Source organism: Bemisia tabaci, chromosome 10 (genome assembly GCF_918797505.1).
Source record: "Bemisia tabaci chromosome 10, PGI_BMITA_v3".
Classification (NCBI taxonomy): domain Eukaryota; kingdom Metazoa; phylum Arthropoda; class Insecta; order Hemiptera; family Aleyrodidae; genus Bemisia; species Bemisia tabaci.
The window spans coordinates 19,218,090-19,243,061 of NC_092802.1; the positions used below are offsets into that span (position 1 = coordinate 19,218,090).

The 24,972-nt window shown below is 40.2% G+C and overlaps 2 protein-coding genes across 4 annotated transcripts in view; one reads left to right on the forward strand and one right to left on the reverse strand.

The window, feature by feature from the left end:
• LOC109033369 (uncharacterized) overlaps positions 1–24,972 on the forward strand; it is a 358,654-nt gene that overhangs the window by 92,892 nt on the left and 240,790 nt on the right. For both annotated transcript variants that reach the window (XM_072305106.1, XM_072305107.1), the window contains exon 7: positions 11,869–11,966. In XM_072305106.1, the coding sequence (XP_072161207.1) occupies positions 11,869–11,966 (98 nt within the window). The remainder of the gene's footprint in view (positions 1–11,868; positions 11,967–24,972) is intronic.
• On the reverse strand, positions 2,242–4,305 carry LOC109033405 (uncharacterized). Of its 2 annotated transcripts, none has more exons than XM_072305110.1 (3): positions 3,741–4,305; positions 3,038–3,289; positions 2,242–2,593 (listed from the first exon to the last, which is right to left on the reverse strand). In XM_072305110.1, exons 2-3 carry the CDS (start codon positions 3,272–3,274, stop codon positions 2,381–2,383), a joined length of 450 nt encoding a protein of 149 aa, XP_072161211.1. In that variant the 5' UTR covers positions 3,275–3,289; positions 3,741–4,305; the 3' UTR covers positions 2,242–2,380. The 2 variants fall into 2 exon arrangements, with proteins under 2 accessions (XP_072161211.1, XP_018901547.2); XM_019046002.2 differs by having other exon boundaries at positions 3,736–4,303.

The window sequence follows — 24,972 nt, forward strand, 5'->3', positions numbered from 1 at the left end:
TGTCATTTAAACCTATTGAAAAGAATCGATAGGCACGGTTTACGCAACGAGCGCCTCAATAATTGATTCCTTGCCATAGCTTCAAATGGGAAACTATCGATAATCGATCTTTTACGCCTCATCTCTGAACGCAGCCGTTGTACTCAAGAGAGCAGTGATGACCAAATTTTCAAAATCTAAAACTTCAAAATTCGAATAAGTGTGTGTAAATCAACCGACTGATTCACTAGGACAGCATAATTCGCACTATTGCAGACCGTGGGCATGCAACTATTTTAACTTCAGGGATACGCGTGAAGTATCTCAGGAAAAGCAGGAGTTTTAGGAGGGACAGTTTTCCGACGAGTACTTGCAGCAACGTGATAGGAATCGCTCTCCTGAAAAATATGCCTCTTGGGGTAGTTTGTAAGATAATTGATTAGTTAACAAAATTAAAAGTCCTGAGTACGAGAATAACACCGATTTTATGGTAGCATCTCCTTGAGATTGTCGCATGAACAAAATATTAAGGAAAAAACTGTATGTTTCCTCAAGATGATACCAAGGCCTCTGCTTCAGAGCCTCAGCAGCGTCGCACCACGTTTAATTTTTACGTTTCTGCACGAGAAAGAAATATCGTATGTTTTTAATTCAAGTTAAACAAGTAACGTCAATGAAGAATGAAAGCCATGGGAGACCAACATTTGATTCCTTGAAATAATGGCCGGTCGCAAAATGGAATTCAGAGCAGCCTTGCGCGCCGTCGAGCGCTCCACTGAATCTTTCAGTCTAATACGGGCAAAATTTCGAAGAGAGCCGTTTGTTACGAACAAAAAGAGTAGCGGAGATTTCAGGTCGGATCTCCGTGAGAAAAGAATATTCCGAGATGAATTCTTTTGCCTGAGGATTCCTGGCTATAAAAGATATTTCGAGTCTTTTGCCTGGCAAGCCGCATCTTTTCAGTAACGCATTCCATGGATGCGAAGGTTTCTGAATTTCAGCCTCCTTTGTTGTCTCGTTGTAATAAAAAATATGAGATGTGAGTTTCATGATAATTGAACTATTTAAACAAACTGTTAAGCGCTCTGCTGGTGGGGAGCGCTTTTAGATTTCAACCTGCCTTTTGAATTCTAGTATTTTAGTGAAATGCGTTCAAATGGCACACCAGCTATACAACCAGATAGCGGCGAGAGGCCCAACATACTTAGAATAAGTTAATCTGCGATACCTTTGCTTCTGGTGTCAAAACACGGAGGACGATAATAGTTTTTTTTTTTTTTTTTTTTTTTTTTTTTTTTTTTATAATTTATTCCGCGATTCTTCTAAAAGCCGCCGTGTTAGAAAATGCCGTATGGTTCTCAGATGGTTCCCTCTCTCCGGCTATCAAGAGGTTAAAAATGCATCCCCCAAGAATTGATTTCATCGAAGCCCTAGTACATAGTGACTCTATTGTACTCTATGGTATTGATACAGCCCTTAGGCTCCTAAGTCTCGCGACACAATCTTTGCGCCCAATCGGACGAGAAGTGTGCCGCATTTCAACCAGTCAGAATATTCAAGAGTCACACCACTGATAGACACAAAACAAAGTTTGCATGCTAGTAAATGTTCAGAGCTTTTTAAAAAAAGAAAAGGAAGCCTTTTCCATCCCACCGAACAAGGATTCCAGCCCCAGAAGCGACATAGAGGTCAGCTATGTGGCCTGCGGTTTTCTACCACTGCTGTCCTGGTATTCCTGCCGGCTTTTTGGCGGTTTTACTTTCGGAGTGTCACCCAAAAGGATATTCTTCTCTCCGTGTTTTAAATTTAAGAGAATAGATACATGTAAATAAACTTAAAAAAAAAAAAAAAAAAAAAAAAAAAAAAAAAAAAAAAACCTCGTCAAACCACTCCGGGTCTCTCTCGCGTTTCACCTCGAAATAGGACTATAACTACATCCAATAAAACACTCACCTCAGCCTGATCCCTGCGTTAGGGAAACTTGATCCGCAGACTTCATGAGTTCTACCATGATAAGCGTCACGTACAACATGCTAAATTTTATATTCTTCCATTTCTGTTCTTCCAAAAAAAAAAAAAAAGAGAGAGAGAGACAAGGAAAAATAGCTTCTGTCCTGTCTTTGATATTTTTCAGTCATTGGTCGGTCATCGTAATTCTTATCAATTAAGATTAGCCCGCTATTGATAATCTCTATGATAAAGGTGTCTCGCTGTCGTGTGTTCCTCCAAACGCGGAGGGTATGACTTGAAACTAAAAAAATATACGGTAAAATTCTATCTCTTTCTAAAATATAAACAATTATACATATTCTTCCTGTAAAAATGCGAATTGAAAATTAGAGATACAACAAGAATTTTGTACCTTTTGTGGGCAAGAGATCTTTTTGACATTAAACGGCTTTCAATTTCCTATTTCAACCGGACTCATCGCTTTAACTGCGCCTACAGTTGCCGTTACGCAAACATAATCCGTTTGAAGTGCATCCATCAATTTTTTTAACTCATCATCCTGTAAGAGGTCTGGTGGAAGTGATTTCTCTTTTTTCTTAATTTCGAGTTCATTCGAATCCATTTGTCGTATTTGGCCTCTGAGTTTCTCAACGAGTCTCGTAAACTGCAACATGAGAAGGCAAGCGATGAAAACAAAAGCCTAATCCAGAGGTTGCGTTAGAGCAATAAAACATAACCTCAAGGTGAGATCATGTGTCGAATATTTAGTGTGTTAGGTCATTACGAATTTGACGTTTATAAATCATAAATCAATTTATAACCTCTTAAACTTGAAAAACGTCAATTGTGAGAAATTATGCAGATTCGGAAAATTTCTGCTGATAAAAACTAGATTCTCTCACGAGGCCGTGTATTTTTTTCTGCTAATTTTTCGTAGATTTTGATTTGCGATTCAGTGTAAAGAGTTTAATTTCAATAAATTTTCAATTTTCACAAAATCCAATAAAGAAAAAATGTATAACTTTTTTCAAATATAAATATTATACCGGAGAAAATGGAACATTAAAAAAATTAAAAATTAAAAAGCACCTTGAAAAAAAGCACTCACTTCAACCTGATTGGCAACTCCCAAGGTCCAAAGCATACCCTCCAGCGTTTTTCGAATTTCGATGATAATTTCATCTTGGGACGCCATTAGATTCAACAGTTCTTTTACGTTTAAATCCGCCATCAGTCTTGACTTCGAGAAGACAGCTTGTATTGCCTCGAGCCGTTCAGTCTCAGCTTTTTTCATTTCATCTATGTCATTTTTAAAAAATTCCAGAGCTTCATTTGGGGCCTTCATTTCGACGGAAAATGCCTACGAGTGAACATCAATTTAAAAGTTGGAAGGTCCAATTGAAAATGTTATAAAAAAAATTGAATGATCAAGAATCATTGTCTCACACCTAGCAAGTGGAGCACCCCATTAAAAATATGTGTGATGCGAAATCAAATATTTAGACAAATAATTTTTCAATGCCAAAAAAACCAAACTTTTGAATAAAAATTATCAAAACTTTTTGAAAACTACAACAAATTAATATTACATTTCGGAATATTTATCCTTCCTAAATATAAGCGTTTTATAGGATTGAAGGTACTTGAACTTACTATTCCAGAGCAATTTTAGTTCAAAAAAATATTTTCCATCAGTTCAGCCTAAGCCAAACTAATATATATATATTTTAGGGCAGGTTGTGCCAGTTCAGCTATGAGGGAAAGTAATTTGGGACTATTAGAAATAATTCATTAGATGATTCTTACTTCACCTGGGATGTAAATTAACACAAAGATTGTAAGAAGTGACGCTGAGAGTTCCCATAGTGAAACCATTATATCTCCACACTTGAAAAGACTCTGGACTGTTTGTGTGTCTTCTGATTTTGTAGTACTACTATGGCACATTCTACATTGTGTTGCACTCACGTGTAAAACAGTGTAACACTACACTTTGTTTCTTAAGTTAAACAAATTAATCGGCATCAATACTTGAGGTCTAAAAGTGCCAAGTTCCAATCGCGTCTTGTTAATATTTGTCCGCTTTACACACGTAACAGTAAAAAGAAAACGAGGTGCCCAACTATGATTTTTATTTACGGAAAGACCTACACTTTGTGATTTGCAAAAATCGTGACGGATATGGGAAACTAAGGATCACGAATTTTTGTGTGTGGGGATTTTTAATAATTAAATATTCCAATTTTTACAGGAGAGCGTTATGCTTGTCTACTTTTTTCCTTCATTTTCTTTTTTTCTCCGTCAAAGATCATGCAGTCCGACGCAATTTAATTCTCAGTTCCTATTTGGATGTTCGTTAGTTGTTTAATGGTATTATCACACCAAAGTGATCTGTTGTTGATATGCCTTTCAATAACCGATGCTTAGTCGCCTGGTCAATGACGTCACATTTTCTTCACAGCTTATGCTAACATTCTCGGTCACAATGTATGATGGAATGTATAACGTCGTTATTACTGGAGCTACATAGATTTACCGATATGGAACTGAATTCTGACGGAACCTTTCGATATGACGATTGAGCTTCATCTCATACGCCAATTTTTTTAGTCGAGGTAACCAAACTTTTCAGTCACAGAGCTGAAATTTGGCTCCAGGAATAATTTTCTTCATCAGAGTATGGACCCGATGAACTCGGGTTATCCAAAACAAAGTTCAATTCTTCTGACCGGAAGTTCGGCTAACTGGATAAAAAACTTTGGTTTCCCCTTGAATCGAAGTTTTTCCTCGTGGTATTTAACACTTCTCGTATATATGAAACGGGCGGGGCTTTGAATCTTCGCGATCGAGTTACACGATCATGCAGTATTACCTCCGAATCCTTCGATATACGAGCCTCGTTCAAAAGGTAAGGAACTAATAAAGGAACGACCATCAAAACAACCCTTAAGCACTCCCCGAAGGAAGACCGTGAAAAATGAAAGCTACACCAATTTGGCAAACCCCAACGGGGAACATTTACCCCAGCCCCCCCTCCTCCACCACCACAACCACCGGCTCACAGTGGATCGAGTCAATTAGAGAGGTCGGACATGAAATTTTTGACTCAAACTGCAAATTTTTATGTTTATTTCGACTTTTAAATTTAAGGGGTGCTGATGAACAAAAATTTCACGAGGAAACCAATGGAACCACTTTTAGAATCACAAAGTTTTGTATAAACGGAGTTATAATGGAGATGTTGCATGTGTGAGGAATTTGCAATTTGACTACTGATTCTTATGTAAAAGTTCACGAGAAAGACGATGGTGCCACTGGTTTTCTCTGAAATTAACTCCCAAGCTCAAAAAAAGCTCTCAAGTTGAGGCCAAAATGGAGGGGATATCCCACGCTATCCTGATAGTCCATTTCTACATCAAGACAAACCCTCCATGCAAAGATAAGGAGTAAATATATTAGCAGGGTTGCCGTGTTTTCAATTGTGGAGTCCCCAAATTAAGTGGCAGCCCTGCTAATGAATTTACTCCCTAACTTTGCATGGAGAGTTTGTCTTAATGTAGAGGTGGACTCTCAGGACAGCATGGGATATCCCCTTCATTTTGGCCTCAACTTGAGAGCTTTTTTTGAGCTTGGGAGTTAATTTCAGAGAAAACCAGTGGCACCATTGTATTTTTTGCAAACTTTTACACATAAATCAGTAGTCAAATCGCAAATTCCTCACACATGCAACATCTCCATCCTTCAAAGTTTCCAAATTTTGTCCGACCTCTCCCATTGACTCGACCCACTGTGCGGCTGCCCCGTTTTCATACGACCGCTTTGCGACCGAGGTAAATGTCAAACAGAAATGAATGCTGGGCCTGAAAATATTACAATGAGCTGTCCCCACCCACGCCCCCCCCCCCGCCCTCCGCCCAGAGGGCTGCTGTTCCCTTGTTGCGCCCCCATCGCGTCGAATTTCAAAAGGACTCAAGTGCAATTGGATCCGAGCGCTGCTTGCGCGCTTTTGCCGAAGACGAGCGTCCGCTTTATCAAAGTTCACGTTTATTCCGACTCGTCGCTATCACTCGTTTTTGTATCGCATCGTGTTGTTATTGTTTTCGTTTTGGCTTTTGTTTCGCTCCCGTGTTTTCTTTTTTCTTGTAGCTCTCCTGTCCGCGCTTTTGTCTGGCGGAGCGGGGCTTTTGTCCGTTTTCGCGCCGATTGGCGTGTTCGCCGGCTGCTCGAAAAACCGCATAACTCGTATTGGTCTTTTATCGGCAGATGCGCTGTTTTGTAGCGAAAGCGATGCCCGCGTTCCCGACTCAGTTTTGCGTGGGCTGGGTGCGTTTATGAGCGTCCATTGACTCCACTGCAAGGGTAGTTTTATTTTCATGTTTTTCATACGTTTATTTCTTCCCTTCCCCCTCTGAAACAGCATAAACGGGTAAAAAAAATAGTAGTAGGGAATAGACTATCTGGCAACGTATGATCTCTAAAAAATCAATAGCTGGTTCACGAAATAAGTATATACGGTAAACATTATCCGAGTAGTATGGTAAGTATAACTACAGGTCTGCCTGATTTCCGATTCAGGTAGCCTTTTGAGTATACGCAAAATCATTGTAGGGCACTCCCAAAGCAAAATATAAAAAATTAGAAAAAATGAAAATATTTTGAAGTGGAAATATAGAAACTTAAAAATAAAATAAAATTCATAATAATCAATTTTAGAGATTGTAACAAAACTAGGAAAACGAATAAGACTAAGTCCGCTTATTTTAGTAAAACTAGTCGCCAGCGTAAGCATAAAGCATAAAACTTAAATAAAATTTATAAGTTCTATTAAAACGCAACTGGTATGTCGATCGTTCATATTCGAAATAATAAGGCATCACTCTCATGTGATGTTGTGAAAAATATGAAATTTTGTTTAAATTTTGCTATAGCCCCTCTACGTAATAGATTTAGCTCACTCAATTCAAATAACTATTGTTACATCTTATACGTAAAAAGTTCTTTGATTCTAAAATAAGCTCCTTTGCTGCAAGTTTTGACGTGACGGAGCAGCCAGATATTCAATTTTAATAAAAGACTTAAAACTTGAACAAAGCGAATTCCGAGTGCTTTCTCCCTCTTTGATAAACCCGACTGACGAAATTAAATCTTCAGCTTTCTCATAATGTAGCGTTTCCCCGTTCGAGTTTTTCATTCAGCCGGAGCCTCTACCCTGGAGATAATATTTCCTTGTTGTCGCTCACTGGAATAGGTTTCAATGGAGATAATTCATGACTGAATTTTTAAATCAGACATATTTATGCTAAAAAGAACCGTGTACGCACAAACAAAAAATCAAAAAAGGTCACACTGGGAAAAAAATACATTGGATCTAGAGTCCAGACTCTTAAAAACATCGACAAGAAAAAATACTCTTGATTCAATCGGATTTTTGCTTAAATCAAGAACCAAGCCTCTTGATTTGAGCGGATTTCCTTTTGATTTAAGCAAAAATCTGATTGAATCGAGAGTATTTTTTCTTGTCAATGTTTTCAAGAGTCTGGACTCTAGATCCAATGTGCTTTTTTTTTTCGAGTGAGCACTCAAATTCCATGCAACGCAGCACCTTTTGATTTAGTTCTTCAGTGAATATTTGTAGTTCCTTTCCATAGATCTTCACAGAGGATTACAATGATTCGGGCGTGTTTAAAGTACTAGGAACCAGTGACGAGGCGCTAATGATCGATTATCGATGTGTTCCCATTTGAAGCTATGGTAAAAAATCGGTTATTAAGGTGTTCATATCGAACACCCTGTTAATCAATCCTTTTCCATAGGTTTAAATGGCAGATCAATCGATAGATTGCAAAGCACGCCACGCCGCGCCACTGCCAGGACCTAAGGACCTATGTGCGAAGGTCTCACAATAGATTTTCAAAGATTTTTCAAAGAAATCTACGGAAACGATCTTGAGTAAAAAATTAAATTGCCCAGTTAAATTGGGCAATAGCTGATATGGCTTGTTTCCTCTCTACTTAACGCGGTACACCTGAGCCATCCGCTTTTCTCATTGGCACTCCCAAAACTTTTCTTTCTACACTTCGAATTTTAAACTGGAGAAAATATACGATTAGTTGAATTCAAAGCTACCTCATACCCGTTAATTTCTCATAATGTGACCTGGTGCGTTACTGTTGAACTCAGTCAGAGGCGGATCCAGCAATTTGACAACACCAAGTTTTCTCCATTTAAATACTATACTAAATGGATCATATTTAACAAAACGTAACCACCACCATTTCAGTGTTTTCAAAAGCGTGTGGAACCTCAAGAACCTTCAGGCACTGCCAAATTTTCTTTGATAAAACTCGAATTCCTTGGTAAACCAATGAATATTTTTCGTCCAATTTTTCGGAGAATTTTGTTATTATTTTGATCTAAAGTCCTTAATGGAAACTTTGACATTATCCTGATGCTCATACGGCGTGGCGCAGCGTTCTTCCTTATTATGGCAATATGGTAACTTCTGCTCAGGCGCTCTGAGCAACTATACTAACTCTCCGGAGCGTATATTGCCTATCCAAAAATTTGAAGGCGTTTTTACTGTGCAGTGAGGCAACTGGAGGCGCAAGAAGGCCAATGAAAACGGCGTATATTTTTTTGCTTGAATTTCATATTTTATACATGTATTGCTGGACTCTTTACAACTGTTCCTCTTTTCTTGCGTGACATCGACCATGTTTCTCTTACGAGTGAAAAGATGAGCTCAAAATTTTGTGAATAGGAGAAATCATCTTGCAATTTTGATAAATACCTCGTCCCTCCCGATTTAGTGGGTGTTGATAGTTAATTATACTGCCGTGCTAAAGTAAAGCGCTGTATGAACCTTCAGGCACTGCCAAATTACCTTTGATAGAACACGAATATCCTGGTAAAGTTATGAATATTTTTCGTCCAATTTTTCAGAGAGTTTTGTTAGTATTTTGATCTAAAGTTCCTGAAAATTTCAAGGGAAAATATTCATAACCTCCCTCAATAATAAACAATGTATTGAAATAAATTCGGCAACTCTCGAATGCTCATACGACGTTCTTCCTTAGCACGGCAGAATTTCGCTGGTTTCTTTTTGCTAAATGCGATCCAAATAATCGATTCTTGTCGGAGCACCTGGCTCCTCCAACAAAGGCGGATCCAGAAATTAGGCAACACCTGATTTCCTCCATTTAAACCAATGCTAAATAATCGATTCTTGCCGGAGCGCCTTGCCCCTCTAAGAATCGATTATTTAGCATAGGTTCAAATGGAAGAAAGACAATGTTGCTGATTTGCTGGATCTGCCAATGTCCTCCAAGAATCGATACATTTCCATAGGTTTAAACGGAGGCAATCCGGTGTTGCCGAATTGCTGGATCCACCAACGAACTCAGTCCCAATGCGGTTATTGCTGAAAAGAGGCTCGTCGGAAGGGGGCGAGCACATTCCGTCAATTAACGACGGAAGTTGGGCCGACGGCGTCACCGTGACGGCAGCGGTTGGAAGTCATGAGCCGCCAGACCGGGACGTCGGGGAGGGGAGGGAGGGTGGGCCATTGAATGTTAATTTGATGAACTAATAATGAGCGGGGCACCAGTCGGGCAATTATTCCCCGGATAATTGAATTTCTTGCGCCGATAATCGGGGTCGCCCGCCCCCGAGATGGGCGCTGTTGCCGCCCTTTGCGATATATCGATCGATACCCCACTCAAACCTATAAAAAAGATCGATTATTAGGGTGTTCGCAGCGAACACCTTATCAATCGATTATTTACCATAGCTTCAAATGGCGATATATCGATAATCGATCATTCACGCCACGCCACTGGCCGCCACCGGATTTTCTTATTCGTCGTGAGCGTTACAATGCCGTGCTAATGAAAAACGCCGTATGAACCTGCGTTAGTTGCCAAATTTCCTTAGATTAAACAAAAATTTTCAGGAAAATTTCTGAATATTTTCTGCCAAACTGTACGGATACACTGAAAACAAATTCTCGATGTTTTTACCACGGTCCGTTGGTGCCTTTACCGTCTCACTTTTTTTTACCAATTATTGGTAATTTTACCGAGACAGACTGGTAAGCTTACCTAAAAACCGGTATTTTTCCTGTTTTTTTCAGGTGAGAATACCACTTTTATTGGTAATCAATTCCCGGTAACTTTGCCATTTTATCTGGGTAATTCTACCACAGTCGATCAAAAATATTGGCGTTTTTACCAAGGTCCAGTAAAATTACCGAGAAAGTTCGATGATTTTACCGAGATTTCTCGGTAAAATTACCAATTCCATAAATGGTAATTTTACCAAGAGAAAACTGGGATCAAATAGAACCCTGAATTCTTGGTAATTTTGCCCTTTTCTTAGTAAATACACCGAGATTTTTTTTCAGTGTGAGCGTTACAATGCCGTGCTAATGAAAAACGCCGTATGAACCTGCGCCAGTTGCCAAATTTCCCTAGATTAAATAAAAATTTTCAGAAAAATTTCTGAATATTTTCTGTCAAACTTTTCGGAGAATTTTCTTTGTAATTAGATCTAAATTATCTGCAAATTTCAAGATAAAATATTCATAACATTCCTCGAAAATAAACATTTCATTGGAGGAAATTTGGCAATTTTGAATGTTCATATGACGTTCTTCCTTAGCACGGCGGTATAGAGGACTCCTAATGTTTCGATTAGACAACACATCGTTATTCGACGTAGTTCGGCAAAAGTTGCTCTTAGAAAAATAATACCTGCATAGACTGAGGGCTGAAAAAATTAATAATTAAAATCAATTATTTTTTTAGCCCGGTAGTCAAAGTTGCTAACTTATATTGATTGGTTAGTTATAAATTTAATTTTCAGTAATTTTACTTTGTCTTACTCCCTTCAAGAATAGCGGGCTATTTGTGCGTGGTTTATCTTATGTTGAATTAAATATTTGTATTTAATTATCTTGTTAATCCTATTTTATAAATTATGACAATCTATTCTCATGGCTGGTTAGAAGCTTTCAAATTGTCGTGTCCGTGGAGTAGTCATCGGAAAATAATGAAACGAGGTATCCCGAAAAACTAAAATCACCGGCGACTAACGGCGCGACGCAGCGTTCTTCCTTATTATGGCAATATTGTAACTTCTGCTCAGGCGCTCTGAGCAACTATACAAACTCTCCGGAGCGTATATTGCCTATCCAAAAATTTGAAGGCGGTTTTCCTGTGCAGTAAGGCAACTGGAGGCGCAAGAAGGCTATTAAAAATGTCGTATATTTTTTTGCTTGAATTTTATATTTTATACATATAATGCTGGACTTTTTACAACTGTCCTTCTTTTCTTGCGTGACATCGACCATGTTTCTCTTATGAGAGAATTGATGAGCTCAAAATTTTGTGAATAGGAGAAATCATTTTGCGATTTTGATAATTACCTCGTCCTTCCCGATGTAGTAGGAATTAGGTGATGTTAGTTACTTATACTTCCGTGCTAAAGGAAAGCGCTGTATAAACCTTTAGGCGTTGCCAAATTACCTTTGATAAAACACGAAAATCCTGGTAAAGTTATGAATATTTTCCTTTCGATTTTTCAGATATTTTTTTATGCAATTTCACCTTTAGTTCCTGAAAATTTCAAGGGAAAATATTTATAACTTTTCTTGGAAACAAACACTTTATCGAAGGAAATATGGCAACTCTCGAATGTTCATACGGCGTTTTTCCTTAGCACGGCAGTATCGTTAATGGACTTCTCGAGGCTATGTACCTAATCCTCAGGTGCTTTTAGTGGATAAATTTTTTGTATCATCCTGTTAAATTTACAAGAATGTAAATGACATGAATATGAATGGAAGCAACAACATGTATAATCATGGACTGCAGTTTGTAAAAGATCGTAACTATATGTTGAAATTATTATTTTTATCACCAATCGTGTTTGTTGTTACAGGTGAACTTGCATAGCAGTCTTTTGGACAAATCCTCATCGGACACCCAAAGCCAAGATGTGGAGATACTACTCCGCAAATCGGAGACCTTGCTTGACAGGTAAGGCAACAATTTTTCTTTAGTTGTTACTTCACTTACAGTTGCCCTTGGTGCTCTTTGAACTTCCTCAGAAAATTTCGAGACGTAAACTCGACTAAATGCCGTGTTTTCAGTTTTGGAGTCCCCAAATAAAGTGGCAGCCCTGCTAATGTATTTGCTCCCAATTTTTGCATGGAGAGTTTGTCTTGATATAGACGTGGACTCTCAGGATAGCGTGGGACATCCCCTCCATTTTGGCCTCAACTTGAGAGCTTTTTTTGAGCTTGGGAGTTGATTTCAGAGAAAACCAGTGGCACCATCGTGTTTCTCGCGAACTTTTACACAAGAATCAACAGTCAAATCGCAAATTCCTCACACATACAATATCTCCATTCTCCATATTCGAACTTATGGTAACGAATCGATTATTAAGTTGTTCGTTTCGAACACCCTGTTTATCGATCCCTCTCTGTAGGTTTAAACGGCAGATCAATCGATATATTGCGACCCCCCCCCCTCTATGGAGCATCACCTAATTAAGGGAAAGTACACTATAGGGAAGATAGGAATGTGCGGTTTTCAAATATATTGTCTTTGAGCCACACCATCATACTCGTAGGACCTGTGTAGGCATTCGTATGACCATATGACCAGTTCGCATCTACAGTCCCTTTATAGAGGGAGTTGAGACAGCGCGGCTTATGGATGCCACAAACGGGAATAAAAATTACTCAAATCGGACGTTTTTTACCCAATTTCAACGTTTCGGCAACTTTTGAAGACAAATGAGGGGCTCGGAAGACAATGCGCATAAGTGCAGTTTCTGAAAAAATTGAGATATTCATGATTTCAAGTAAAACTAATCATAATGCATTTTCTAGGAAAAACTCACTCCCAAATTCCAAATTTTACGCATCTGAAAGTCAGTTCGAACTTTCTTCCCGCCATGAGAACCTATGTAATTTCGAAATCTCAAACACCTATTTCTCGAAACAGCAATAATTTTACTTATGCGCTTTGTCCTCCAAGCTAGAGTTCCCTTATTGAGAGAGTCGAGACAACACGGCTCAATTGTGAATGTCACAAATGGAAATAAAGATTACACAAAGCGGACGTTTTTTGTAATCTTTGATCAATCCAACCTCGCATTCCTGTCTCCGTTCCCTCTCTCATTCCATATGTTCCTTGCCTTACTCCCAAAACCTCGGTCAATTCTAGTTTATAGTCTTTGCAATTGGTGAAAACCGAAAACGTAATCTTAATTCCCGTTTGTGACACTGTGGAGGCCTAAAATAAGGGAACCAATCAGAAATGGATTCTCATTGTCTTTACTCTCAGTATAAAGGGACTCTAGCTCCCCTGCCATTTTAAAATTTCGCACGGAGCCCTGATTGCGGCGAATTTTATATTCATCAATCTCTCTGGCACGCGTTGTTCCCCCTTCGTGGTTCCTCAACCGGGAAGCGGAGCTTGAAAGTTTGAAAAACCCGCGCCAACAATGACCGGAGAAGCACGTTAATAAAATCAGCGTGCGAGTCCTCAATAGACCCGAGATCGCGGCCAGTGAATGGGGCCATTCATAATGCACGCTCCATTAGAGGACCTTAAACGAACTCGCCATAAGTTATTCACCATCATCGAGCCATCGTCAGTCCGTTTCAGCGGGGATTGTTGCAAAATTTCGTGAGGTGTGCGCTTTTTCACCGTGTCGCGTTTTACAGGGTGATTCAGAATTACGCCTCGCAGAGTTACGCCACGGGGCGGTTCAAGCATTACATAACGCACTTGAGGGGGAAGGGGGTTTGAGTAAGCGTTACGGTGTCCTAAAAGGTGCGGTGGCGTTTGCGGACGTGGCGTTTGCGGATTCTAAGAATCGGGTGGCGTTTGCGGATTCTCATATTTTGACGGTGGCGATTGCGGACAGGCGGAACAGGGCCGGTGGACTTTGCGGACCAGAGAATTTCGGCGGTGGCGATTGCGGACGGAGGGGTAGGCACCTACATATGCTGCCCCCACCCCTGCGCTGTATATTAAAGAGAAAAATTACCGGAGAGGCTCTGGATTCCTTTTCGTGGATGTAGAATGAAAAAAATATTAGTATTAAACATTAGTATTATATTAGTATAAAAACATATGAGCAGTAAACATACAGTAAATTTTTAAAAAAAGGCACATCAGAAATCGCAAGAAACTCAAAAATCGTCAGTTTCATTCCATCTTTAGGATGAAAAACATGTTGTAAATTCTAATTCAAAATTACTGAAAGTTAAAAAATTACATACGAAAAATGGACTGAAACTGACGATTTTTGAGTTTCTTGCGATTTCTGATATGCCTTTTTTTAAAAATTTACTGTATGTTTACTGCTCATATGTTTTTATACTAATATAATACTAATGTTTAATACTAATATGTTTTTCATTCTACATCCACGAAAAGGAATCCAGAGCCTCTCCAGTAATTTTTCTCTTTAATATACAGCGCAGGGGTGGGGGGCAGCATATGTAGGTGCCTACCCCTCCGTCCGCAATCGCCACCGCCGAAATTCTCTGGTCCGCAAAGGCCACCGGCCCTGTTCCGCCTGTCCGCAATCGCCACCGTCAAAATATGAGAATCCGCAAACGCCACCCGATTCTTAGAATCCGCAAACGCCACGTCCGCAAACGCCACCGCACCTCCTAAAAGGAGGAGGAGGGAGTCAAGCTTAGCGTTACGTAACAAATCCGAGCCGGGGGGGAAAACCTCTGAAAAAAAACGTGCGAAAAATTGAAAATTCCTGCTGAGGATTGCTGCAAAATTTCGCGAGGTATACGCTTTTCAACGGTGTTGCGTTTTACAGGACGATTTAGAATTACGCTCAGGGACCGTTTAGTATTACGTAACGCACTTTGGGGATATGGAGGTTTGAGCCAGCGTTACGGTCTCCTAAAAGGGGGAGGAGGGAGTCAAGCTTAGCGTTACATAACAAACCCGAGCCGGGGAGAAAATAAAACTCTGGAAAAAACATACATAAAATTGAAAACCATTGATATTTTTTAAGCGTTTTCTTTATTTTTTTTTAAAAAAAAATTGAGGGAGGGGGGAGAGGGAGAGGGTCCGGCGGTTCAATGACATTTCGATACCGATTTTTTGTCAGCACACCTAGTTCTTCTAGTAGCTTATGTCCACGCGTTTTTTTTCGGCAGGGGAGTTCGTGCCGTAGTACCTTGATTTATTTTGCGAGGAAAGCTCCGTACTCTTGAAGGATACCTATCATTCTTAAAATATTGGAGCGCCTCCAATTTCGTTTGATACTGTGCAACACCTCTGTTGTGAAATAGTTGCTTGAAGCGCCGTGGTACGCTGCGGCGCGGCGTAGCGGGCGGCTGGCGAACTCCCTACGCGCATCGAAGCCTACAAACCTATGGGGATACTTCAAGCACTGCGCAATGCGTGAAGTGTTCCCTTAGGTTTGAAGGCGTTAGTGCGCGTTTCGTGCCGGTAGCACGCCGCTCCGCTCTGTGTTCGGTTCTAATATTTAAAATCGCGGAGTCGGCGTTTTTCAGCTCATGATTTTGAAATTTTTGCACATTCTGCATGGATTTTCCTCATTTAAATTGATGGGGGAAAAAATTTATTGAAGGAAAATATAAAATTTGTTTTGTAAATATGAAGGTGGCTCCGTGTCCAATTTAATGATCCCCAAAGTACTTTAATTATTTATTTTATCTTTTGGTTTTTTCCCCTCTTACATTTATTTTTGTATAGTCTCTTTCAACACAACTCTTATTTTACGCGTGGACGTAAACTACTGGAAAAAGCAGGCACGCGGACAAGAAATCGTTGACGGAATGTCCTGAAACCGGGTCCGGTCAGCAATACGTAATTCTAAAGGGAGGGATAGGGCTGCGTTACGGGAGCGCTACAAGGAAGAGGAGGGGTCGAAAAATTGGAAAAAGTGCGTTACGTAATACTTGAGCCGAACCTTAAGGAAACCAGGAGTCAATATATCGATGGTCAAAATGCGAAACCACATATCCCTCTTGGTGGCGTGGCAGACTTCCTGGCTGCCAGGCTGGCACATACTTTATTTTTTCACTAATTGTCAAAAAACTTGTCAACGTAATTTTTTGAAAGCTTCCTTCTTTTTTTTCTGTGTAAATTCAAGCTATAAAGTCGACATTACTTCTTCTCAAAAAACTGAAATAGGAGCATACATTTGAAAACACCGTAATGGAGATACCTACTTCGCACCTTAGCCATCGATATAAAAGTGTGCATTTAGAAAAGGATTGAGAGTTTGGAAGCCACCCACAAATACCATTCCCTTTCCCCGAAGGAATGTAATTCCTTTTATGTCGCGAAGGGGTTGAGACATTCTCCCACCTTGTTTTAGGTGCATTTGGAACATGCATTACGTGACTGGGAGAGAAAATGTTCCGGAATGGGCGTCCCTCTGCATGAGTCAGGGACTGTTTGCAACTTATGCTTCGCTGACGTTCAAGTAATTATCGTTCAAAATTAAGAGGATGCTGAAAACATGAATCGAAAGTTGGCGACTGAGTTTCGAGAAAGGAGCCTTGAGGTTTCTGTGCCAGTGTGTCTACTATCAGTAAACACGGGGAAATATCGGAAAATTCGATGCTATTAGAAAAATTCCAGGAAATTAAAAAACGGCCATGGATTAGGAAATTCTGAGAGCTTCAAACATTTTTCAAAAATGCGATTCAAAGCAGCAATAAGTTGATTTCTTAAATCGAACGAGTGTCAATTTGTTCTCGGAAAAAGCAGAAAATTTCGTCTAAATTATCAGGAAAATCCAAAATTACATTTTGTGTGCGCAAAACCGGAAAGTTATGACCGTGGGCGTGCATAGAAGAGGCGTAGCAGAGCATAGAATGAGAGGATAGCCTCTAGATTGAGAACTGCCAATCGTACGAGTACCCAGGAGTTTTCATGTCACATGTTGAAAGAGTGCAGCAGCGGTTAAGGGCTGTAGATCACCGTGGAGCGCTCTAAAGCGACAAATTTGAATGTACAGAATTGAAATATTGGTGGCAATACTCTCTCTATATACTGCCGTGCTAAGGAAAAACGCCGTATGAACATTCGAGAGTTGCCAAATTTCTCAGGATAAAACATTTATTTTAAACGAAATTTATGAACAATTTTTTTGAATTTTCACATATCAGATTACATTGCGATCAAAATAGTCTGAAAAATTGGAAGAAGAATATTTACAACGTTCCCAATAAATTCGTTTTTCATAGAATTACAGTTTGGAACACCTCAAGGTTCGTACGGCGTTTTTCCTTGGCGCGACAGTATAGGTGCTCCATTTGTACCGCGTTTTTTCCTGCGATTCCGAAGATTTTCTTGGCTACCAAAATAGCACTGCAATTCCACGTTACGCCCCCAAACGATATTACCATTACTGCAAGACTATGCGCAGAACGTGCCGGTAACTGCTGAGTACTCCTTAAGACGGAGCGCAATAAAGCCCCCGAACCCCCCCCCCATCACGGGGCGATCAACAACCCCTCCGACCTCTTCACCTGCAACACTCACAATGATTTACTCCTGGTAGTTACGACGCGACGTGTGTCGTTCCGAATGTATCCACGCGACGGACCAATACCTCGCTGCGTTGCCAAATGAGTTATATTTTTGAATGAATAATATAAGCAACTTAAGGTGATTCGATGGACGCCATATTTCGTGTCAGAATGGCATGCGGTACATCGCATCAATTGGCTCCATTTTTTCAGCTACTCGTCATTTTTCTCCAAATTTGCGATCGCAATTCTGTTGTCAGGAGACTAACGCACTCACTTACCAATTTTAACAAAGAAATTCAACGTAATAAAGGCGTGGTTTTTTCAGAGAGAAAACATCACATTTGATACTGATATCGAAATTGCACTCTTTGTCTCTTAAAAAACCACGCCTTTATTACGTTAAATTTCTTTGTTAAAATTGGTAAGTGAGTGTTGTAGTCTCCTAACAACAGAATTGCGATCTCAAAATAGGAGAAAAATGACGGGTAGCTGAAAAAATGGAACCAATTGACACGATATATTGCATGCCATTCTGACACAAAATATGACGTCCATCGAATCACCTTAAAATGGGACTGGAGCCGTAAAAATTAAGAAAGCTTAAGGTGATTCGTCGGACGACATTTTTTGTGTCAGAGCGACGTGCGACGTATCGCATCGATTCGTTCCATAATTTCAGCTCCTTGTCATTTTTTCCGAATTTTGAGATCGCACTTCTGTTGCCGTGAGACTGAAAAATTCATGTGCCAAATTTGAGAAAGAAATTCAACGTAATAAAAGTCACTGATATCGAAATTGCACTCGAATGCGATGATTAGATTTCAATTACATAAAAGAGTATTTTTCATTAAATGTTAGGCTAGTGTTAGGCAAGACAGCCGTAAGTGACATCCTCTACATGTTTATGTGACACACAAACACATTTTCAGGTTAGAAATTGGCAGAGGAGGGCGGCTAATTACTTGAAACAATTGTTTCAATCGGCCCTCCGGGGAGTAATGTCACATACAGCTGTTTTGCCTAAAATTACGTCATTTCTTGCGCACTTACGGCTTTCTCATGTGTCTCGTTATCATACAATTAAAATTATTTTGCTGTTGGAATCCCGTGTGCGTTACTACCATGATTACTGTAGAATACTCGTGTTTTTTCTCGATGTGGCAACGTCCCGGCAATGGGTTAACAAGAAGCAATACGTTATCCTATCCGGTGTCTTTCGTTTCCGTGTATTCCTCAACTTCTGGCAATCGAATGGGGTTCCGCAATGGGGATTTCCATCGGGAAACGTGATTTAATTTTTATTTTCTTATCTCCTCGCAAAGGTTTACGGAATGTTCGCGCTCGCCCCGTTTCCTCAGCGCACTCAGAGCTCCAAAGCACAATTTCGGGAGTTTTTATTCGTTTTCCATCACTTGTTTATGATTCCTGACTTAGAACATTCCGGCATTTCATATGTAGCAAACGGATAAATAAGGATATTGCATCAGCCGCTAGATTGTTATCTCTATTTGTATGCGATTCGGAACATGCAACTATTTTAACTTTCCGGATGTGCGTGAAGTATCGTGCAGAGTGAAGGCGCTTAAGAGATTTGACGCGTCGGGTGCAGGAAGGACATTTCTTGGTTGCGGTGTTTCAAAATCTGAAGTGCTAATTTTTATTTCAGAAAGGAAAGTATTGGGTGAATGTTCGGAATTTTTACGTTTTCAGTACTGTGAAATCCTAATGAATATTCCGTAAAAGTTACAGCAAATTACTTGCTTTTGTTTTAATCATAATGGATGCAGGTAACATAATGAGGTTAACAGAGATTTTAAGGTACGGTAACTAAGATATGCCACTTCTGCATCCAGTGCATCATTCACACTGAAGAAGTATTATCAAGAAAATACTAATCGTACTAATTTTTATCGAGGAATAGTTTTTTCTTCTTTCCTCTTTCCGATCTTTCGGAAATCGGAGCTACTTGATCGTCACCCAAAAACTACTTGAGCTCACTCTAAATGAAGAACCTCCCATCTCAAGCAAGTTTCCGTCGTACTTGAACAGTTTTGGTTCGAAAACTTCCAAGAAAGCACCCTAATCAAGTAAGCTCATATCTCCATCACGCGTCTGTGAGAGGTCTGTGCTTTTGGTCTAAAAAAACTGCTAAAGGGCCGTTCAACTGTTACGTAACGTACTTTTTCCGATTTTTTTAACCTCCCTACCACCCTTGTAACGCGACCGTAACGCAGCCCTACACCTCAGTCTTTTGAATTTCGCAACGCTGGCCTGGTCCCTGACCCCCACCCCCGCCCCCGAATTGCCAAAAAATCCATCCAGGATGGGCAGGATTTTCAATATTTTTCGAAGTTCGTTTTCTCACCCCTCGGCTCGGATTTGTTACGTAACACTTGGCTTGACACCCCCTCCTCCTTGTAACGCACCGTAACGCTGGCTAAAACCCTCCTTCCCTTTGTAACGCACTGTAACGCTGGCTCAAACCCTCCTCCCCTTTGTAACGCACCGTAACGCTGGCTAAAACTCCCGTCCCCTTTGTAACGCACCGTAACGCTGGCTAAAACTCCCGTTCCATTCGTAACGCACCGTAACGCTGGCTCAAACACCTCTTAACCCCATACGTACGTTACGTAATACTGGAACAGCCCCTAAAACCTACCCTAAGCAATAAACCGCGTAAAGCATCACATGTTATCGTTGAAGATCCGCGTTTTTTGGTTAAACTGCGCTCGAAATAATGAAAAGCGGACCTGAGCTCGGGCCGCCGTCATCGCCCCCCCCGATGAAATATTCATTCCTTCGCGAATGGAATTCGCCGGCTCACTCGGCCCGCTCGGAGACAATTTTTCCGGCCTCTTTCCCTCTTTTTTTTCTGCATTTCAGAAATTGCTCCATCAGTGGAGGGCGGGAGGGGGTGTTTTCGTTTGTGGCAGATGAATGCGCTGCCTCTCGGCGACCTACACTTTACGTTTGTTGCGGCGTTGTCACGCTCGCGCATGTAGGGTTGTTCGAGCGCTGTTTATTTGATTGATCTCGAGATGAAGACTCTTGAGATTTTGAATATTCTTTATGATCTTGACAAAAGTCACAGACAGTATTTTTCAGAAACCTCGTTTTGCTAGATTCCTTTTATACTGAGAGTCAAGACAATGTGAATCCATTTCTGATTGGTTCCCGTATTTTAGGCCTTCACAGTGACATAAATGAGAATAAAGATTATATTTTCACCGATTGCAAAGATTATAATCTGGAATGGACCAGGGAATTACGGGTTCGGCAAGGAACAAACGGAATGAGAGAAGGAACGGAGAAAGGAATTTGAGAATGGGCCGATCAAAGTTACGAAAAAAGTTCAATTTGTGTAATCTTTATTCCCGTTTGTGACTCCATGAGAGGGTGTCGTCTTGACTCTCAGTATAAAGGGACTCTACGTTTTGCTATCATCCGCATTGTAAAGGTCAATTTGGGAAGTCAGCGCTCAGATTCTCCTCATGATGACGCAGCTGAGCAATAATTGGTTTAGCCATCCTGACCTAAGAGTCCGATTAAGTATTACGTAACGCGTTTAGAGAAAGAGAGGTTAAGCCAGCGTTACGGTGCGTTACAAGGAGGGATCAGGGTCAAGACCAGCGTTGTGTTAAATTCGAGCTGAGGCTAAAAATTTGCAAAAAAAAAATTGAAAATTCCGCCCTTCCCAAATGAATCTTTAATTGGCGCGTGACCCGACATTGTGGTGGGAGGGAAGGGGTCAGGCCAGCTTACGTAATTCAAAAGGGGATGTAATGCTGTGTTAGGTTAGTTTAAAAGGGGGAGGGGGGGGGTAAAAATCGGAAAAAGTGCGTTAAGTAATACTTAAATGGCCCCTAATTCGCAAAAACTCGCCTAGCAAAGTGCTAACCCCGACAATCATCAGTCATATTAAGGCTTTCAAATGTACATTACACTGGAAAAAAAAAACACATTGGATCTAGAGTCCAGACTCTTAAAAACATCGACAAGAAAAAGTACTCTTGATTCAATCAGAATCTAGCTTAAATCAAGAACGAAGCCCCTTAATTTAGGCGGATTTCGTTTTGATTCAAGCAAAAATCCGATTGAATGAAGAGTGTTTTTTCTTGTCAATGTTTTCAAGAGTCTGGACTCCAGATCCAATGTGTTTTTTTTCCAGCGTAGAGAACAAGCTTCAGATGTGTTTACAGGCCTCTTGTATCATCTTTATCATGCTAATACCTGCATAGACTGATTTTGCAACTACGTCATAGCTCCATCTATTCGAGAGTTCAATTGTACAAAAAACATGACCTCAATGAAAAAAATTATCAACCCTCCAATTGTCTGTTTTAACTTTTCCTCGCGTGTAGTATAACTTGGCATTTTCGCTTCGCAGCTCCAATGCTCCACCATCTACTGTTCCTGTTAGATGCGACTGCAGAAGTCACGGCCGAAGGCAGTGACGTGAAAGGGGAGGGGGGGCTGGGGGTGTAGGGTGGAAGGGCGCGCTTGTTCCGCGGATCATTAGGGACGTCACAGCGTCAAGCTATAATTAGAAACTGTCTCGGCGGATCCTCAAGCAGAATGCATCCAAAAACATACCCGCGTTGAACTGCAAAAGCACGTATCTATGTGTGCAAATACTCAACATTTCTCGCAAATATTCCTCATTTTTCCTCGCTGTGTGAAAAATACTCTGCAAATATATAAAGTCAGAATCTCACGCTGGATATTGGCAGCTGAACGTAGCTGAATGTGGGAGTCGTTGGTCCGTTGTTGAGTACGCTCTGAATTTTTCCCTCGACGCACACGCACAGATATGAAGGCCTTGACAAGGATCGGGAGTGACTCAGCATTTATAAGTTTTTTTTTAAAAACACAAACATTTTTTAAAGAACTGACTCATTTGCGTAAGATTGTTTTAAAAGGTGGGACGCGCTTTGGGACCTTCGATCTCACCCTCAGTCGTGAAACGTGTTCCACCTTCTAAAAAAATCAGACTCAATTGAGGCAGTGTTATCAGTTTTTTTTTTTTTTTTTTTTTTTTTTTTTTTTTTTTAACATTCGAGACTTTGTAGCACTCTAGTGGTGTTCGTAGTATTTATCAATTTCTCCGGAATATTCGAATAAGTTAAATGTAAATGTGGATGAAAAAGACTTAAAATAACAAAATTCAACTGTTTAGCAACGAAATTCAGCTCCCATATTCAGCTGCCAAATTCAGCGCGTGATTTCGGCAGTAAACAATTATGTTGCCTCGTATTTTTTTATAAAATGGAAAGGGAGTGAGGAAGAGAAGAGCAACCGGTTAATGATATAATTAGCGTGATACACTGGTCTCATGATTTTATATTACTGAGTGTGATAAGCCGCGGGTAAATGAAACAAGGGTATGCTCTTTCCCAATTCATAACACAAAATCGACGGAGCGCTTGCAATTAGTCGCATTTTAGTTTTGTTTCATTTTTAGTGGGAAGTTTGAAATAGGTTGTCAATTCTAGAGTACTCACTTTTCATTACTGTCCTATTTTCCTCAAAAACCAACCCTACCAAGCGTTTTGTCAATATTGGGTGGTCGGTATATTTATCGGGAGAAGCCACTGATTTTCGTAAAATTCAAATGATCATTAATGACACTATCAACTAACTATTCGAGTGGTAAAAAATCAATGATTTCTATCCTCAAACATAATGAAAAGAACTTAATAATTTCATGTGAGAAAAGGCAGCCGCACTCACAATTTTCTACATGTTTGTCTGGTTACGTTATCAACAGATAATGAACACATTTAAAAGTTGGACTTCGGCAGAAAAAGGTACCATTTTGCACGAGGCAGCAGCAAATACAAGATTCTCGCGGCATTTTATGGACCTTTTTAATGTTTTGTCGTAAGTTCATGTCTCCGCACTTACTGCTCTCCAACAATGAATTCTTGTATTCTGCAAGAAGAGAACATTATTTCCGTTTTGATGGAATCATTCGTACGCCGCATTAAAATTAAATTCCTAGAATTTTTGAGGAAATGTAATTTCAGATGGTTGTTACAGCTCTCTTCGGTAACACGGCAATTCAAAATATAACGGCTGCGCTGTTATTGCGAAATTTGTAAAATATAATCTCTCTGAGTACACCAAATGGTCCTTCGTTGATAAATAGCGCAACAAAGAGTCTCCTCCCCAGACCGCAAAATGCGTTGGTTGCACAGCTGAAGTTTATAGGTTAGCGAGAAAGAATATGGTCGGGGTGAATAACCATGGAAGTTGTTTTCTCAAAAAGGAGGAATGAAAGAGCGCATATAAAAGGGACGTATTTCTGCCAAACGAAACTATGCGCAATAAGACATGAACCCTCTTATGCATATATTCTTATGGATCTCAGGGCCCATGTCTCAGTGCACATACTTCTGTTCGGCAGAAATACATCCGAATATGACCGTCCATGTCCCAAGGACACCAAGATTTAAAATTGACGAAAAGTTTGACAGATTTCAAAATATACTTGAAACAGTGCATGTTTGATAGGATATCGTTTTAAATTCTCTGGAAAATTCACCAAAATATGCTTACAAGTTTTTCCAATATCGTGCATTTTACCAAAGAAAATTTGGTAAAATCTAAGAGCCCATAATGCCGTTTTAAGGGAGAACGCCGTACGAACATTCGAGAGTTGCCAAATTTCCGCGAATAAAACATACATTTTTGAAGAAAGTTATGCATATTTCTCCTCGAAATTTTCAGACTCTTTAGATAAAATTACGAACAAAATCCTCATGAAAATTGGAGAAAAAATATTCACAAATTTTTCTGAAAACTCGTGATTTGCCGATAGAAATTTGTCAACGCCTGAAGGTTCATACGGCGTTTTCCCTTGACACGGCAGCATACGCTGTTCTTCCTGAGCACGGCGGAACAGGTGCCCGGGCAGGCTCAATATATCGTCGCTCCTCTGGCGTAAGGGCGCATTTCAATTTGAACGTGAGCCCTGATCTCCATATAACTCAATGCTTTCCGGGGCCCATGTGGAAATCGAGATACGCCCTTACGTCAGAGGAGCGACTATATGGCGGGACAAAGAGGAGACAACGAGCGCGGCGCAATGTCGGGAGTAGCTTTAAATATTAAAAGGGGATTTAGCGGCGAATTTTCTCATTGAATAATTTACGCACGTCCCTTGATCCCTGTCCCCTGTCTAATTAACCGCGCTCTAACAAATGAACAGTCACTCCATCCCCCGCCAAAGATCCCAACTTCATACTTCGTTCGTCCAGTCACTCACCCACACCCGCGCCCATGCCGCCGCGATAAGGAAAAACGCCGTATGAACAGTCGAGTGTTGCCAAATTTCCTTCAATAAAATGTTTATATCTCATCCTATTCCACACACCTATTTCCAAAGAAGGATTTAAATCTTTAATATAAATATTAAATTTACTGTATTTTCTGCCGCATCAGAAACTAAAGTTAAACATAGCTTTCAATTACAGAAAAATTAACTCCGG

Excerpts from the sequence above, each read along its gene's own strand:
- LOC109033405 (XM_019046002.2), bottom strand. The coding sequence starts at position 3,876 with ATGTGCCATAGTAGTACTACAAAATCAGAAGACACACAAACAGTCCAG. Across the intron at positions 3,290-3,735 it reads TAATTTACATCCCAGGTGAA|GCATTTTCCGTCGAAATGAA; the intron begins GTAAGAATCATC and ends GTTCACTCGTAG. Across the intron at positions 2,594-3,037 it reads GAGTTGCCAATCAGGTTGAA|TTTACGAGACTCGTTGAGAA; the intron begins GTGAGTGCTTTT and ends CTCATGTTGCAG.